General features: G+C 49.9%; 7 protein-coding genes across 7 annotated transcripts; 2 read left to right on the forward strand and 5 right to left on the reverse strand.

The window, feature by feature from the left end:
* Positions 1 to 189: 189 nt before the first annotated feature.
* On the forward strand, positions 190 to 3,240 carry MIND_00592200 (SET-domain-containing protein; the record flags this gene model as incomplete). Its single annotated transcript, XM_037362680.1, has 12 exons — positions 190 to 255; positions 312 to 333; positions 384 to 445; positions 493 to 1,961; positions 2,005 to 2,145; positions 2,189 to 2,300; positions 2,356 to 2,400; positions 2,455 to 2,603; positions 2,665 to 2,673; positions 2,727 to 2,879; positions 2,930 to 2,987; positions 3,034 to 3,240. The coding sequence occupies 12 exons, from the start codon at positions 190 to 192 to the stop codon at positions 3,238 to 3,240; spliced, it is 2,493 nt and encodes an 830-aa protein (XP_037220601.1).
* Positions 3,241 to 3,317: 77 nt separating this feature from the next.
* MIND_00592300 (Pyridoxamine phosphate oxidase) lies at positions 3,318 to 4,334 on the reverse strand (the record flags this gene model as incomplete). The annotated part of the gene is made up of 5 exons (XM_037362681.1): positions 3,318 to 3,695; positions 3,742 to 3,851; positions 3,938 to 4,036; positions 4,089 to 4,145; positions 4,205 to 4,334. The coding sequence occupies 5 exons, from the start codon at positions 4,332 to 4,334 to the stop codon at positions 3,318 to 3,320; spliced, it is 774 nt and encodes a 257-aa protein (XP_037220602.1).
* A 356-nt stretch (positions 4,335 to 4,690) lies between these two features.
* MIND_00592400 (uncharacterized protein) lies at positions 4,691 to 5,990 on the reverse strand (the record flags this gene model as incomplete). The annotated part of the gene is made up of 2 exons (XM_037362682.1): positions 4,691 to 5,668; positions 5,721 to 5,990. 2 exons carry the CDS (start codon positions 5,988 to 5,990, stop codon positions 4,691 to 4,693), a joined length of 1,248 nt encoding a protein of 415 aa, XP_037220603.1.
* A 472-nt stretch (positions 5,991 to 6,462) lies between these two features.
* MIND_00592500 (O-methyltransferase) lies at positions 6,463 to 9,703 on the reverse strand (the record flags this gene model as incomplete). The annotated part of the gene is made up of 7 exons (XM_037362683.1): positions 6,463 to 7,653; positions 7,699 to 8,000; positions 8,049 to 8,156; positions 8,204 to 8,799; positions 8,844 to 8,900; positions 9,102 to 9,225; positions 9,274 to 9,703. 7 exons carry the CDS (start codon positions 9,701 to 9,703, stop codon positions 6,463 to 6,465), a joined length of 2,808 nt encoding a protein of 935 aa, XP_037220604.1.
* Positions 9,704 to 11,848: 2,145 nt separating this feature from the next.
* Positions 11,849 to 13,003, forward strand: MIND_00592600 (Lipase-GDSL domain-containing protein; the record flags this gene model as incomplete). Its single annotated transcript, XM_037362684.1, has 6 exons — positions 11,849 to 12,055; positions 12,103 to 12,348; positions 12,408 to 12,483; positions 12,543 to 12,652; positions 12,695 to 12,929; positions 12,981 to 13,003. The coding sequence occupies 6 exons, from the start codon at positions 11,849 to 11,851 to the stop codon at positions 13,001 to 13,003; spliced, it is 897 nt and encodes a 298-aa protein (XP_037220605.1).
* A 268-nt stretch (positions 13,004 to 13,271) lies between these two features.
* Positions 13,272 to 14,153, reverse strand: MIND_00592700 (uncharacterized protein; the record flags this gene model as incomplete). Its single annotated transcript, XM_037362685.1, has 6 exons — positions 13,272 to 13,292; positions 13,346 to 13,465; positions 13,514 to 13,552; positions 13,606 to 13,688; positions 13,748 to 13,864; positions 13,913 to 14,153. 6 exons carry the CDS (start codon positions 14,151 to 14,153, stop codon positions 13,272 to 13,274), a joined length of 621 nt encoding a protein of 206 aa, XP_037220606.1.
* A 1,332-nt stretch (positions 14,154 to 15,485) lies between these two features.
* MIND_00592800 (uncharacterized protein) lies at positions 15,486 to 16,613 on the reverse strand (the record flags this gene model as incomplete). Its single annotated transcript, XM_037362686.1, has 7 exons — positions 15,486 to 15,666; positions 15,720 to 15,865; positions 15,917 to 15,973; positions 16,020 to 16,102; positions 16,150 to 16,218; positions 16,266 to 16,322; positions 16,373 to 16,613. 7 exons carry the CDS (start codon positions 16,611 to 16,613, stop codon positions 15,486 to 15,488), a joined length of 834 nt encoding a protein of 277 aa, XP_037220607.1.
* Between the last annotated feature and the right edge of the window lie 282 nt (positions 16,614 to 16,895).

A 16,895-nucleotide genomic window follows, 5' to 3' on the forward strand; every position in this document is an offset into this window, starting at 1 on the left:
ACCACTCAGTGTTTGTATTATTATTCTTCAAACCTATTTAAATATTCCAATTTTTTTTAGGCTGGCGTTGCTGAAGGAGATACCATCACATGCTCCATGATGCTAAAAATTAGCATTGTCAGGCCAAATAAGGGTAAGCCTTTCTTTTTACCTTTGCACGCGCATGCTCAGCTTCTACAATTAGACCCAATGACATTTAGAGTGTCTGCGTCTGACACCCATCTCACTTTCTCAGAGCTTTATGAACGATACGCGGTGAATAGTCACGTCTCCTAGTGCTCCTGGGCGAGGTCAAGGCTAAGATATTACAGGATACATTTCAAAAAAAGTCAGGTTCGTTTGTTTATTGCTCTTCCTTGCGACTTATTGACCTTGTGATATAGATGATTTCACCTTCAGCCTGAATAACAGACTCGTCGACGGTAAACGCCTCATTGTCGATACGGTTTGCTCTCACAACACTTTTCGAACAAGTTGACTCATTTGATCCAGATTTCGGCATCCAAGTCCGATATCAACCTCTACGCGTGCCCAGTAGAACGGGCCGGCTCGTCTAACCAGAATATGGCTCAGGCTAGACGAGATGACTTGTCCAAAACTGGCGAAACAAATGGGCACTTGCCCATCCACAGAGCTTCCTCTCGGCGTCCCTCATCCCGACTTCAATTTTCCCCAGTCGTTGAGCAACATGGGGTAGATTCTCTGCCCGATAACACACAAACGCCGGCGGGGACACAGTCTGGGTCTGGAGTTCAATTACATTGGACTCCCCCGTTAACATCCCTTCCAAGTCGACGCTACGCACCCACCCTATCTCAGATTTTAGCTACGAGCAAAGAACAGCCGAATCTCCCTCCAGCACAGTTGCCTACACCTCCTGCCTCCACTTCACCCCCAGCTGTTAACACACCGTCTTCCTCATCACAGACCCCATCTGAAGAAAACCTGAATCCTGTTGCTTTTTTCACCAAGCTACGTACTCAGTTGCTCGTTTCGGATGCAACGGTCCTCTCCAACATCATTTTCGCTGCACTTGCTCCCGTCCCCCCAGCTCTCAAGGATGACGAGTTAGCCAATGAAGATGACAACGCCGTATTGCACAACGTTGCGCGCGAAATCTTGATGTGGAAGGGCAATCTTGTGAAGGCCGATATGGCAGCTAGCTTGGCGGGGTTTCCTGAAGGTGTCGCAGAAGGTGAATTTTCTAATGATGTCGCGACATATTCTAAAAAGCTGCTAGTCGAGTTCATAAAACGTCAAACATCGCATTTGGCTGAGGTGGACCGGTTATGGAATGAATGGAAAGTGAAGTTATGCGATGATTGGGACGAGCACCTCTTTGACATCGAGGATCTTGAGCAGATTGTGACCCAACAAACTTCGCAATTGTCGCTAACACCTCGCCGCCGCCGTAAGACTGGAGGACCCCCTTTGGCCGTTCGTCCACCAATTCCGTTTCGAAAAAACATGTTGGAGCGCGCCACGAAGCGGTTGCTGCGTGATGCACGGTTGGTTCACATTCTTGGCCTTGTGCTCGAAGGGTGGAAAGCGCAGCTGAACCTAATACCGGCCTGGTCTACCAGCGGCTCTTATATTATCGAACTGCGAATAACCCAGTTCTGCCAGACGCGGATCTACCTTCCTCCCCATGCGGCAAAGGGCCGTACGGTCTTTATAGACATGCTTAACGGAAACACTCACCAATACCTTGTCAATGCCAACAACGAACCCCACGGCTCCCTCTCCCGTCGCTCTGGACGCCTGCAAATCAAGCCCACGCGGAACTACCGTTTCGGAAGATCCAATAAGCGCTCATGGAAACAAGGCGAAGCTGCACATCCAAAAGACGTGGGATTTTGGGCTCAGACAATGACACCCCCGCCCTCCTTCCAAGCCCCCCGACTGCCAACACCCTTGTCGTCAACATCTTCGTCGCCTGCGCCGTTTACGCATATGATCCGGTAAGGCCTTCCTATGCGCTATGACTACTCTCATCTTCTGCAGACACCATGTTCAAACTGAATGGACTAAATTGGCTCGTGCAGCCGGCGCGGCGCCCATTGAATTTGTCAACAGCATCGACGATGAAGAGGTGCCTCCCGGAATCAACAGTCTCTTCCGTTACACGGAACGGGACTATATCATGTGTGTCTTGGATGGTCTGGAGACTGTCGGCTTATCTTTTCAGGAACTTCGGTATTTCGCTCCCGACCAAAATTGTCGGCTGTGACTGTCGCCAAACATGCAGTCATTCGAGTGGTCCATCGTGTCATCAGAACACGCCAGCATATAATCCTCATGTAGCTACTATATCATCATTGACTTCAAGTTCACGTTTCACGAACTACTTCATAGGGCCTTTTCATGTTTAACACGCACGAGATCGTCGAGTGCAACAAGGTAAGCCTCTTTACGGGTCTCTATGCTGTCCAACTCAATCCGTTTTAACTCCAGAGTTGTTCATGTCCACCTGATTGCATGAATCGCGTTGCTCAGCGGCCTCGTCAAATCCCTATCCAAGTCGTGAAGACTGACACACGCGGTTGGGGTGTCCAGTCCCCCATGTCAATTCCAAGGGGGAAAATGCTTGGTCTTTACACCGGGTAAGTCTATGCTTAGCAAAAACAAAACAAAAGTTCAATTGATCGACTCAAACAACCACAGCATGCTCATGTGCGTGAAATAATTTCTGGATAGACTCGACCTTTTCTCATGACTTTCGTTAGCAAAAGGGAAACTGCTGATCATCTTACCAAAGCATCTTACTGTTTCGACTTGGATGCTAGAGAAAATCTTGATGATGACGAGGAAGACATGGCGGCGGAGCACATGTATAGCGTGGACGCTTTTCCTGCGGGAAATTGGACCCGGTTCATCAAGTAAGTTGTTGGTTGTGGTACCATGTCGACTCTCACTGACTTGATCCCAGTCATTCTTGCGATCCTAATATGGAGACAAGAACCGTTATTTTCGACTCTAATCCTACTGTTTGTGCTGAATTTGCTGTGGAGGACCTTTATTGACCCTTCGAAGGACAACGTTGGCTACATTGTTTTTGTGGCCTGCAAGGACATTCCACCGTTCACCGAACTTACCTTCGATTACAACCCACATCAGCAAAGGAAGTTCGAGATGATGTCTATGCGCGATAGGCTGGACTATCTCAAAAACGAACGGCGACACCATGCGGATACGCGGTGTTTTTGTGGTTCTGGAGCCTGTCGAGGTTGGTTCGCTTGAGGTATTGAACACTGTGTATTCCTCTCACCCAGCCATAATGGCTTTGAATTTATTGGTATCTAAAACAGCAGAGTGAATCAACTTGAGCGAGCCATACGCACATATACGCTCGTCATCGCCACACCCATCGTGAATCCAACCAAAATATTGACAAAGCTTGCTCCGCGGAATATCTTGGCGTATTGGGTGCGCTCTGATTCATCGTCGGGCTTGAAATTAACATCTCTCTTTGAAAACTTTTGTTCTGTGTACGGTGCAACAGCGAGGCCTGGCAGGCCGTCGAGACTGCGCATGTTTTTGGTATTCCAATATCGTCTCAGTCCGTCCACGAGACCTCCGTCGGGCTTCCCGGACTCGTCATGCTGCTGGTCAAGACGTTCCTTATTCGTTGCCCAGGTCAAAAGTCGGGTGCGATGCGACTTGAAGTCGAAGAAAGGAACAGAATAGCCACAGGACTACGAAGGGTCTAAAACGGCTTGCGGCGGAGAAGATGAAACTCACCGTCCCAACCTTGAACACATCTACCACGATGATTGAGCGCGTACCGGGTTTGCGCGACTCTGGAGATATGTAGGTGTCGAATTCGGGTGTCCCAAACTCGTAGACGGTTCCTACGATAAGCCAGAGTTGTCAAAATGTTGCATTCTGGATTTCGGGCCGCCAAGCGCTTGCAGATCAACTTGAAGCAGACACACACCTCTTCCATATAGCCTCGCGATACGAGGGGGCCCTTCAAACGCGTTAAAGAGTACAGTGATGCGCCCGTTCTCGCGGAGGTGCGAAATGGTCTCAACACCTTGATGATGAAAGTCAATAACGCGAGAAGTAAGCTAATTGAGGAACCTCACCGCTTCCTGTGAGATCCTCATACCACACTTGACGCTCGTTGACAATATGAAACATGCCTATGAATACCATTTAACCATAGACCGCGAATAGCATGGCAGAGCTCTGGGAGACGGACCATCCCCACCCTTGGGAGACACATTGACATGGCCATCCCCCGACAGAGGCGCGGTCGCAACCCAAAAGACCTGCTGCTTGTCGATCCATTTGGCTAGACTAGGCGGTATCTCGTCGAAGTATTGCACCATAATGGCGGCTTGGAGAGTGAGTCACAATCCATGTCATCCAAAATAGGCAACACTCGTCCGTGTCCTACATATGGCAATTTTCGGACCTTTCGGCCGAACGCAGTAAGTAGAGCGAAAACGCGCGGTACTTTGAAGATTACAACACGTATACTGGATGAATAGAAGATAGACTATGTAGACTTGTAATGACCACATTTGGCTATGGTCAGACTAGATATTGTAGTACTGATTTACGTGATCCTCGGGATAGCCTTCTGGAAATACCGAGTCTCGATCAGAGAAAGAGAGAATATGCTCGAATCAGCATGGATGTCCGGTCAAAGGACTGTTTTTGTTACACGCGTGGTTGTCTTCAGCTACCTGTGGGCGAATCTAGCCATTGCTGAACCCGCGCTCGACCCAGCATCGACCCAGGAATCGGTGACAAGCTTCACAGCATGCGAGTACCGCAGTGTCTGATAGCCATGCAGGGTATCCAAGTCTATGGGCCAAAGCTCGACGACCACAAAGTCGTGTACGCGAACGGCACCAATGTCAAACATGCCTGTTTGGGTGCTTTGGTGGGGGCGAAGGGAGCCAGAGAAGTCTAGGGAAGGTAGGGAATCATATGAGGGCGGCTGCAGTACGAGCGCTGCAGAAGCAAGAGTGAAGGCACGGGAGGCTCGTCGCCCGTTGATCTCGATGGCAACTTGCCGGACGAGAGAGACACTTAGTCCTTCTTTTCGCTGGGTCTTTGTCGCTGCACTGTGTGTACTGTGTGGTGATACAAAGTGTTGTAACGCAGACACAGACCCAGAAAGTTGAACATGGAAGGGGATGGTGTCATCAAGACCGAAGATCTCGACGGCGGGCAGGAAAAGATGAAGGTCCAAAGGCAATGCTGTTGACTTTGGCCTGGGCGACACTTCCCAGCTGAGTTGGCGAAACTCCTCCGGCATGGCCTTCACGTCAGCACGCAAGTCAGAGAAGGGTTGAATTGGTCGCCATGGCCGTAGCCGTGGAACATATTCGAAGGGAATAGTGATGGTGCGACTTTTGTTCAAAAATTGCAGCTTGCGACTTCTGGAGCGAGTGATCGTGACAGAAATGGAATAGCTGCTCTTGAAATACAGCCCAGGGACCGTTGTCCATGGGATTTCATACGAGGGTGGCAACGGATGCGCCACCAGGTTTTCGTCCTCAAATTTGCCGCGAATCGGCACTGAGAAGGGGACGGCGCTTGGTGACACAGATGTGGAAGCCTTTTGAGAAGACCACAACGTGAAACTGTCGTTGAACAGTTTGGTGCTCATTGAACCGCCTTCCGAAATCATGAAATCCATCTTGCCCTTAACCTGTAAATGCTGTTAGTCGCCATTAATAGCTTGAAACGCGTGAATAACGCACCTTCAACACGATTTCGGATACTGTCTCGCGTTCTTCAACGCTCACGAAGCCATTGATGAGACCTTGTCGTCCGTAAGAAGGAATTTCAGCAGCGGGGTCTTGGTCTGCAAGAACGACCGCGTCGTTGCCACATCGTTGGATGTAACTCCCAGTCGGAAGTTCGCGAATTCGTGGAGTATGAGCCACAATCGACTCGTCATCTGCTGGCTTGGGGGAGTAGGAAGGTACAGGGGGAGGTGGTGTGTATGGTGGTAAGACAATTGTTGTCATTTTGGGCTTTGTGGGGAAGCCGGAAAGCTAAGGAAATGGGTGCTGTCAAAAAGCTAAGAGGCCGCATTTTTATAGGATCGCTTGCGTAGACACCGTCGATGACTCGAGCTGCGGTGCTGTGGAGGTTGGCTTACGAGACACTGCGATCAGCAAGCAGACATCATGAGACCGCGAACTTATCGGGTTCACAACTTGGTTGAAAGCCCCCGGAAAGCCGTCGATCTACTACGGGTAGACATTTCAAGGCAGTGAGTTGAGATAGACACAGTTAGAGGGCTGATAATCGCCAGAAAATCAGTTGTGTGAGGTCAATGAAGTGGTTGATGCACCGGCTTGGTCAGAGTAATTTCGTGACTCACACTGTTTTCGGCGAACCTCCTGCGGAGCCGCTGCCTCGTTTCCATCCAACAGGTTCTATTTCCAACGCCAGCCACACGAAATGAATATTCCCATATCCTACTAGTATCTACAGCTAATAATCCGGTGACCTAGCCGAATCCCGACTGAACCCTTGGCCACGCTCTATTTGCGCAGCTTCCGCAAGCACCGAACCTGCAGGAAGCAGGTCAGGCCGATGTAACCCCTCGTCATCGCTTTCTTCATAACGAGCAAAATCCAGTGTACCGCCACTCGCGCGACCAGGCAACAGTAAGCTTCCCATTCGTCGAACAGATCGTAACGGCGAAAGGAGTTTTGATGGCACGGCTGGAACTGGTGGTTGCGGCGGCGAACTCGGGGGAGGTTGAAGTTGCGCAATTGAGGCTCGACGTGGTAACGCGGGAATACGAGATGGGATGGGGGAAGGTGGGCTTGGTTGTTGTTGAAGTTTTCGACTTGAGTCGGATGATTGTTTCAGGACAGGCGATGAAGGCATATGTCGCAAGCCTTGCTGCTTAGCAGGACCTGTTGGCGACAATTGGGCATGAGATGAGCGTCTACTGAGAGTAGGCCGGGGGGAAGCGACGGGAACTGGCGACTCTCTGGGGGAAATTTGGATCTGGGATTGCGACCGGAATGGAGTTCGACTTCTACGAGCAATAGGTGAGTGCAGTCCTTGAGAAGAACGTGTTATGACTGGCGAGCCAGGTTGGGTTGGCCTTGGTGAAGTTACTGTCATGGAACGAAGCGACGAAGCTGATCCAGGAGCTGGCGAAGGCATTGGCGAGTAGGCAACTGTCGAATTCGAAGATGAGGCCAACGGAGAAGGCTTAGTCTTCTTTCTTATCGGAGCCGGCTGTCTCAAAAACGTGGCTGTCGCAGTCGGTGCACCAGCTCCATATCCAAATGGCTTCCGGAGCTGAAGTGCATTTTGTCCACGCACTCGCTTTGCCTCCGCAACACTCGGCAGATTGACTCGAGACCCGAAAGTTGGCGTTCCACAGCGACTGCTTGCTCGTTCGACGATCTCCATCCCGTCTCCGTCGTCAGCTCCGTTCTTTGCGTTCCTGCTATTGGCAGCCTCTCCAGCTTCAAAGAAGGCCGATCCGCTCCCAGACCGAGCTCTACGAGAGGCTGAGATGGGCACGGCGACGGGAATCGCTACGATATGACCAAAGAGCGAACCGGGAGCTTTCGTGACACGGACAACCTTCCATCCAGCAGAGGCAGCTAGTCCAACAATCTCACGCAACGTACGTTCTTGACCATTGAAGGTTACTTGCATCTGACCTAGCATTAGACTAAGAAATTGAAACAACAAATCACCCACCGTGAGGTCCATCCAGTATACATTCGCGCTGGCTTTGCCTAGATTAGCGAGCAGCGGTGCTGGCGCCAACATCTTCTCTGCGCCTTCGACTTGTCCAGCACTTTCTTCTCCTACTCCAAAGTCGTCTACACATGCCATGGGTAACACCCAGTCGGCAATCACCAATCGAGTTTCGTTTCCTGCGGCCTCCCTCAGTCTGAGGAGGATCTTGTGGGCAAAGGCGTCTGGCCAATCGTGCAACACAACCCGGAGAAAATATACCGCCGCGTTGAGAATGGGCTGTGGGGTAAAGAAGTCATGAACTTGGTGGATAGCTCAGTCTACTAAGCATGATCAAGGCGACAACAGACCTTGGAATCGGACCGAGCCGGAATCGAGAAACTCTGGACACTTTGCACGCCAAGCCTTTTCTCCCATCTCCACTACCACCTGTCGATCTTGCACAACGAAGCGCAAACCTTGAGCTCTTTCAGCGCAAATGACGCAACACTAGATAAAATCCTACCATCGCCATCGGTCCCAGCGTAGTCGCTGGCGAGAATCATCGTTGTTGACCCAATACCGCCTCCAACGTCCACAATTGTACTTCCTGGAGGAAGCGAGGCCCAATCGAAGCCGGCCAACACTGCACCAGGAGCCTCCCAGCTGCCCGTACCTGCCATTGCTTTCCCAAACCGCTCCAATCGGAACTGGTTCGGGTTTGACGCTATTTGGGGCGGTGGCGCTGGCTGCGGACTTGAACTCGGCTTTAACGGAAGTGGCAGCGGGATTGAACCCGAGCTTGAAGTCGAAGTTGTGCTTCCACCGATACTTCGAAGACGACGATGTCCGTTTTTCTTGGGATGATCTTTGGCAACCTCGACCTCTGAAACACAACCCTCGCCTTCTAACCATGCAAAGTATCCCACTCCGGCGCATCCGAATGCGTGGTTGAACGGCGCACGAGTAGGATCAGAGTGGGCCGGTAATGTCGATGTCGATGATGGGTTGGACGGAGGCGCCCTTGCAAAGAGAGAACGTTCTACTTCCGGAAAGATCTTATCTACATCAGGGAAGACAGCCTCAGTTAGGTATGCGCTTGCTTTATGTAGCTCGTCGGTACTGAAAACCTGTTCAGTGGTCGTCTGACATCGCAACAAACTCACCAGAGGCCTACGAAGGCGGCCACTGCACCACCGTCTTCGTCATATTTTCGTTTCGGGCTACATGAGAGAGCATCAGCCAGAGGCGGAACTTCTAAGCAGAAGACGAGGGTTATGACGCCTTCTTAGAGCAACAACGCTTCTTGCACGTAAACTCGGATCCGAGTTGCCCATACGCTCAACGAGGTAATGGGAGTGCTCTTGCAGGTGGAAGAGAACCAGATGCACGATTCAAGAGGGAAGGGGAAGGATGGTACGAACTTAGCTCGCAGTGTGGCAGCTGGTCTTCCGCTATCTATCAGCGATGAAATTCGGTTAGTGGCGAATACATCTGGCTCTACTTCGCGCAGGATGTGATGCGTTGCGAGTAGCCTGAGTATATGGGCTGTTCGGCGCATGAAAAAGACGCGTTTCGGGAGAAAAAAAAACATACCCAGCTTTCCCTGTTCGACCCCAGTCTTGTTTGCCAACTCTCGAACGTGAAGCGGTCCATCTCGGAGGATTTCTGGGATATGAGTGGCCTCCAAAAGGCGGAGACAACTTGGCAGATGATAGCCCATAGCAGCGTCGCAAATGGTCAGGAAAGGTGGATTGACTGTCGCGCTCAGCTGACCAGCGGCAGAAACAATACGATTTATGGCTGCCGCCACGGTGGGATGTGTTGTGAGTTGCTCTGCTTGAGAGAGGGGATCGAATGACGCGTCGAGAGAGGGGAAATCGACCAAGTTTGAAGAGGGAACAGGCGATGTCGGTGAAGGGGGCGGGCTTGCATACGGGCCGGAGAGGTTGGCGTATATGTGTTCAATGTCAGAGAGCGCGTCTCCGATAATTGTGTGCAACGCCCGCAACACAGAGAAGGTCATAGTGGAGAGAGAAAGAGAGGCAGAGGTGCTGCCCGGGCTAATGTCACAGTCGACCGTGGACTGCTTTTTCGGGAAACTCATGTCATCCATTGACGCGTCTTCTCCGAGTTCTAAACTCCATTCTGACATTTTTGCCGCCGCGATCGTAGGTGTTGGTTCCTGTTGAATCAAGGCCCAACAGTTGGAGTCGTACCAGCAACAACAGGCCATTCATGTCAAAAGTTTCAACGCTAGTCTAGTACTCATTCTCTGTTCACTATCGTCAAGCTTCGACGAGAGCGGATGGTAGACAATCTTCTGTTCGTTACAAGCCAATAGATCGATTGACTAATATGAAAGAATGAGCCTGAGGGATGTTTGTACTCGTCCAGTTAGCATGGAGAGATGAATTTAAAAAGGTGGTTCAACTCTCCAGCAACCTCCTGAGGTTGGCAGCAACCTCCTGAGGTTGGCAGTCACGATGGCAAGGCGAGACAAAGGCATCTCCATGCTTGATAATTCGTTCCGCAGAGCATGCGTTACTATAAGACGAGTAGTCGATGCCCAAAAAAACTGACCGCGGTCAAAGTTGATACAGGCGTCTGGGGTTCGCCCAAGGAGCTGGGTTCAGAATTATTGCTAATCGAAGCCTAAGGTGTCCGAGTCCAGAAGATTTGGCGGCACAAGCTCTATGATGCAACAGGTTGAGGAAGAAAGGACAAGAAAAGAGTGAGCCAGAGGGTGGCGGAAAATATGAATCTCTGAGGCTTTTGAAGCTTCAAGTTGCTAGTTGGATGGCCACCACTCGTTATCCAACAACAGGTTAAAGAAATGGCACTGTTCAAGCTGCTCGCAAGCTGATGTAAGCGTGCCAGATCGGCCGTCAGAGACCAAACCCAGTGCTGTACAAACGGCCGTCCAAATCGGGCGAATGGCCCCAAAACGGCCCCTTTTTTGATTTTGCCTGAAGGGACATTTGATTTGTGACTGAAGGTGCCTATATTCGTACCTGAAGGCACTTAAATTTGCACCTGAGGTCTCAATATTCATGCCTATAGGCATCATTCATTCTTGCCTGAAGGCATCTTGCAATTTATACCTGAAGGGACTTATAATTGTGCCTGAAGGAAAACTTGACTATAGGCATTTTCATCGTATAAGTACCTCTGGGGACTTGATGGTGATATGTTCCAAAAAAGGCAATTTAAATAACATGTCATTTCAACTCATTTAAGCCACTCTCTGCTCATAACACAATGTATCTCATGAAGGGATAAATCATTAAGTTGTATCAGACTGGTTAAAAATGTCCTCAATTAATTACAGCTTGGATTTCTTAGATCATAGTAAGGCCAAAGTACAAACCATTTATACCTATCTTATAGCATCTTGCTCTTGTTGGTTTTAATGCTGTTTCTCTGTTATTTGGTGACTTGCCTATAGTGCTTTGCTTCAGGATTTTGAACTGTAGCTTTTTTTTTTATATTACAAGTAACTTGAATTCATCTCAGTTTCTTCAAGTAATGATAGGCCTGAGGGCATTTTTATTTGCTACTGAAGGGAAAGAACAAAACTCACTGCAGGAACAAGAATGAGCTGTCCTACAGTGACCAGAACTTACACTGAAGGGGCAAAACATAATGTACTGTAGGTTCAATGCACTTGCACCTGAGGGAACAGAAATTGTGCCTCCAGGCATGAAATTGAATGCCTGAGGGAGCATAAAATATTGCCCTCGGGCACGATATTTCGTCCCTGAGGGCGCATTGGATTTTGCCCGAAGGCAACTTTTTTGTCACTGGGCCGTTTTGGGGCCGGCCCATCAATGGGCCGTGACTCGTACAGCACAAGTGCCTATCTGGGCCGTCACAGAGATGTCACATTTCTCAATTCCTCATCCCGACTACCACAGGATCAACATACATTATGCCCTTTACTCCCATCGTAGCACTCTTGCCTCAAATTATACTTTCAAGCCGATGGGAGTTTTTCCCGCTATTGGACCCCTCTAACAGGCGACCGATCGAAAGTCACGGTTGTCTTTTGACTTCCTGGGCTGGTGCAAGTCTTACGTTCCACTTCAGGCCTGTGCATAAGCTCTCCACTATCCTCCTCAGTCTTACTTCCGGGACCGAGCGCAAAGACAAATGGAATGGTGGTACCAAGATGATCGCTGTTACCATTTCTTTCTTCTACTCGTCCGTGCTGGCTAGACGAGAGACTAGGACGATTGAGCCCATAGCTAAATCGATACATCTGTGGACCACCGATCAGCCTTGGCCATCTCTCGACTCATTTGATGTAACTTGTGAAGTAAAAATCACTCTGATTGACTGGGCATCCGTATTAGAGATAGACGGCCTTGAACTCCCGGTAAGTTGTTCATAGTCTGGATTCATCTTGGCTCAAACAGGCGACAGAATGATTGTCATATCTACAAACCTTCGACGAGGGCCACCACCAACATGCTTTTCATCGGCGACTCAATTTCGAGTGGTTTCTCTTTGGAAGATGCGACTTCGCCAGCCCTTCCTCTTGGGATCCTCGATGCTTACCCTTATCAAACGGCAAATTCACTGTCGAATAATGGCATGGACGTAGAAGTGGAGGTCGTTGCCTACCCTGGCATCACACTTTGTGGTGGGATGTCTGACAAATTCTTCTGCGTAAGTTGTGCCTGGAGTTCACCAATCTCATTTTCTCCTTTGACCACAAAATCACGCAGCGCAGCGTGTGGGATGCGACGCCTTTCAAGCCCTCATTATCCGTCATCGACTTCAAATACGTGTTTATAGCGCTCGGTACATGACTTCGGGTGGATTCTTGTCCATTGCTATGCTTATGACAATGATGTTTTCAGGAACGAACGACGTAGTCTCTGCTTCTGAGTTCTCCAAGACGCTCCTCAAGTTCATTAAAGAGCTACTAACCACACCGCAAATGAAGGAGACCGAAACGGTCTATATTTTAGTATGCGTTTGTGCTCTCGTTATATCGTCACTGAAATTCAAGCATCCGTTCATCGACTTTACTGAGCCTCTGGACTCTTTGAACATCGAAAATCTCCCATTGCATATATCTTACGAAAGCAAACCGCGCAAAGACATCCGAATAGTGACTGTGCCTCAGTCCCGAATATGCCAAGATCTGAACTACGAACACACTTTGGATGGGTTACACCCAACTGTCGATGGGCATAAGCTGATTGGAGGGAATTTGGCCAAATTTGTTTTCGAAGATCTCCGTGGTAAGCTCTCATATTCGAACACATTTATGGCTGAGTAACAGGAACTACTAGTACCAGACAATTTAAATTCGTAACATCAACCCAACGCGAAGTCTTTGGGAATCTGCTTTACCAAAATGTCGTCTTCAATCCGAACACTCGTATCAAAATGCCCTTGAATCATATGATTTTTCCCCCACTCACGCAACTTGTCAAAGTTTCTGCAGGTGTGGACAACGTCTCCCTGGAATCGTGACCTTTTGTTCTCTGGCTCCCATTGCCATCTGCGAGCAAGTTAACGCCAATGGATTGCCAGTGTTGGAGTCTTCACTTACACTATTACGCTCGTGTCTCCCGCGCACATCAGCGCCTGTCGAATCCAATCTGAAGGTGAATGTCAGTGATTTTGCGGCGTCGAATTTGCTGATAACACTCACCAATGCAGTGATCAAGGTGATCGAGCTCCATGGGCTTGTAATATTCTGTTGAGGCAGATCAGCCTCGATTCGTCGGCAGCAAATCGACATGCCGACATGCAGTCCTTGTCGGATCATATTCTGGGTTGATCATCAACATTCGGGCCTACGGCAATCGCAATTACACACCAGGCAATGCAGGTTGTGGAACACATCGAGCTCGACGATCTGACCCCGTATCAATAAGTACACGAGGAACCACAGGCCAACGTCACACGCACATAGTTGGATTCGTCACCAGGAATAGGATACGTCTTGTTCGGCAGCAGGCGCGCCTCACTCTTCGGTATCTGTGAGATTCCGACTGTCAATGAGGGAAGAGTGAGCTCAGAGAATTTGGGTGGATACTGGACAAGCACTGACAGTTGTAGAGGTCGTCCCAATTAGCATCAAGTTCAGGCGATGGCTGGATATGGAACTTTGGGTCTCCGCCAATGGCGTAGGATGTGAGACCATATTCGACAGCATCCTGGGCTGGCGCTAGAATTTTGATTACAGCGATGAACTCTGGACTGGAGGCGAACTAACAGTAAACGAGCGAGGGCCAAGAATGGCTGGTCTTTGTGTGAGGGCGGAAGATAAGGTAGACAATGACCAGTGTTTCGAAGGCGAGGAGGCAGAGCAAAACACGGCGTGACGGCGATGGACGAGAGCGGTGAGCAATTGGCGCCTCGAAATCTGCCTTGGCCTCATCCTGCTCTGGCCCGTCCTCCATAGAGAGTGGGGAGTAAATGGTGGAGCCGGACTGTTTCGCCATCCGAGGGTGCATGCTGGGGGCTTTCCGCAAGTGCCGTCTTGTTTAACTTGCTATTTCTGACAGTCTGGCCCAGGTCCGCAACAACCATCCAGCCGGTTTTGTTCTGATATTGATAGCGAAAGATGTCTACAGCCCGAGCCTCGCAGGGAGGCATTTTACGATGAGTGGAGGTGCTATTCAGTGCCGGTCACCCCCTGCTGCTATTGATGAGCAGTTCGAAGCTGTCACATTGTTGACCGAAGAGACTGATCGTCTATTCAGATCATTACTCCGACTCGGACATGAACCCACACACCAATGGCGTGATCCTCTTGGCCTTTGTGCACTGTATTGTTCACGTCGGACAGCGGAATTTATTGGGAGGCAAGCCGATTCACTGGCTGGACGACCGCGTGCCAACAGGAGACCATGACTGGCCATCCAATTACTGGTGTACAATGGCTTCTTACCTGCTCCGAGTCGCTGACAATTGGTCATTTTAATGTCCTTACCGCTTGTCACAGTGCACGGCTGTCTTCAATGTGTAAGCATCTTCGTACTCGAGCTCGACTTGAAAATTCTGGGCATTCTAAGTTTATAATAAACAAGCATTTAGCCGTCCTCGGGCGACCTTATCTGGCTCATTTTAGCCTTTCTCGAGGTTTTCTCAAGCCCTCGGAATTTGTGACCACCCCATCAGTGCGGCAGCCAGTTACCATTCGTCCCAACTCGTGGTGAATCCGGACATCTCCCCGAACTTGCTATAGAAGAGATAGCAAAAGGCTCCATAACATCAGTTCGCAAGAAGCTCAGAATGCTACGAAGTCGGTCGGTCGCAGCCCTCTTATCAATATGAAGTCCTGGCCATATACTACCGCGGGCGTATTTCCGAACAAGTGGACATGTGTCAGATTCTCCGCGCCGACTCAGTTTGCGCGAGAGATAAGATGACATCTCACCCATTAATAACCGAGGCTCCGAACCGTGGGAAACCAGTCTCCGTTCGGACCCGAACCTCGGCCGATGGGTTGACTTTGGGGCTTCCAATGTTGTTGTTCCAAGGGCAGTTCCGCCGCAGGAACTAGGCACAGAGAACCACTCCACTTGGCCACTGGCTTCGATTGTTGAGCGTTGGACGTATTCGTTGTTGTTCATAGAATCAGCGCGTGCAGCTCCAACTGAAGAAGAACAAGGCACTGGCTGATACTTATCGTTGCTGTCATTACATCGCGGTAAGTACTTAGTATTCAAAAGGCTCAGGTTGATCCGGGGTTGTTCGGCCGAGACAGTCGTATCACCTTTGATGTTGATTTCTTTCGTTTCGCACATTCCCCGGTCGCGAAAAGTTGTTTCGATTGAAGTAGTCTAAGACATATCGGAGTGGAAGATTGGAACTACGATGTCGTCCTCGATCCTCACAGTTGGGTCAAAAGTCTTGAGCAGCATTCTGTCCTTCGCCCAGTCCTGTATCTTATCGAACTTGCGACAGGTGTGCGCGACATTGCCTTGAACGAGGCTTGCGTTGGCCCAGTTCTTCCATTGCCAGCTGAATAGGTTGCATGGGTCTGACAAAGTTGTGGGAAAAGCACAAAAACTCACACAATAACACTCGTATCCGCTGCACACATGATAGACTGACGAATCCAGTCGATGCAATGGTGAACATGCTCTGTCGCGTTCTTTTGCTCCTCGATCCAGTTGTTAGTCGTCGAAATACGCCACTCTGGGTAGTAATCCGGATCGAGCTGTAGTTCTCATCAGTATACTGACTTTTAAACGGTGAAACAGAGACATACGGCCATTCGCACTTTGTTCAGGCAGTGCAAGTTGTGGAAGACGTCGAGCTCAGCAATCTTGAAAGGTATCAGTAGATATTAACATCCAGAGGGGCACTCTCACGTAGTGTCCTGGGTCCCCGGGTATAGCATGGGTCTTATTTGGGAGTTGAGCCGCTTCTTCCTTCGTGATTCTCGAGATACCAACTGGTCCCAACTAAGTGTGAAGCGCTAACAAGTTATGGGGCACCTACAGTTATAGAGGTCGCTCCACATTTGGTCGAGCTTGACGGAGGAAGGAATTTGGAAGGGGGAGAGATCGCCTGGAAGAATTAAGCTCGGCCCCCCCAGGACCAGGGAGGAGAGGTACCTGTGAAGCCAACATTGTAGACACGAACTTCGTGTTCTATAGCATCCAGCGCAGGAGCTGTTCAACAGTCAGTTGCAGCGTCCAGTCCTATATAAACAACGACGAACAATAGAGGACTTGTTGGGGGGTAGGGGTGACGAAGCACGTTGGTCGGTGACGCTTAGTGCTCAAAGTTACGAGAGCAACGATGAGAGCGATCGTCTCAATGGCGATGATGACTCCCAGCACGCCTCGGGTGAGTTTCGAAGTGCAACGCGCCACAATACCCTTCCTCTGTGGACTGGAGAGGGATGGCTCGGTTTCGCCGTCCTCGGCCATGAGCGGACTGTATTCTTGCTCTTTCGACATGACGGTGTTGACGGAAGAAGAAAGCTGGGGCGAATGGCAAGCCTGAAGGATGATAATATCCCACTATGAGTCCCGAGATTCATGCATGCGCGTGTCGGTCCTTTGATTGTTCCTTCCAAGCTCTACTTCGGGTGGTAGCGATCGGAGTTCAGACATCGAATTGGGTGAATAAGACGAGAAGTGAGGTGAACGGAGTGAGTGTCCAATGCCATCGTGAATGGTGAAAGATGCAATTCTATATTTGGCATGTTGATCGGCAGGTGTGTGACCTGAGTTCTCGTG

Source organism: Mycena indigotica, assembly GCF_014461135.1.
Source record: "Mycena indigotica strain 171206Taipei chromosome Unknown Mind.scaff0005, whole genome shotgun sequence".
Lineage (NCBI taxonomy): Eukaryota > Fungi > Basidiomycota > Agaricomycetes > Agaricales > Mycenaceae > Mycena > Mycena indigotica.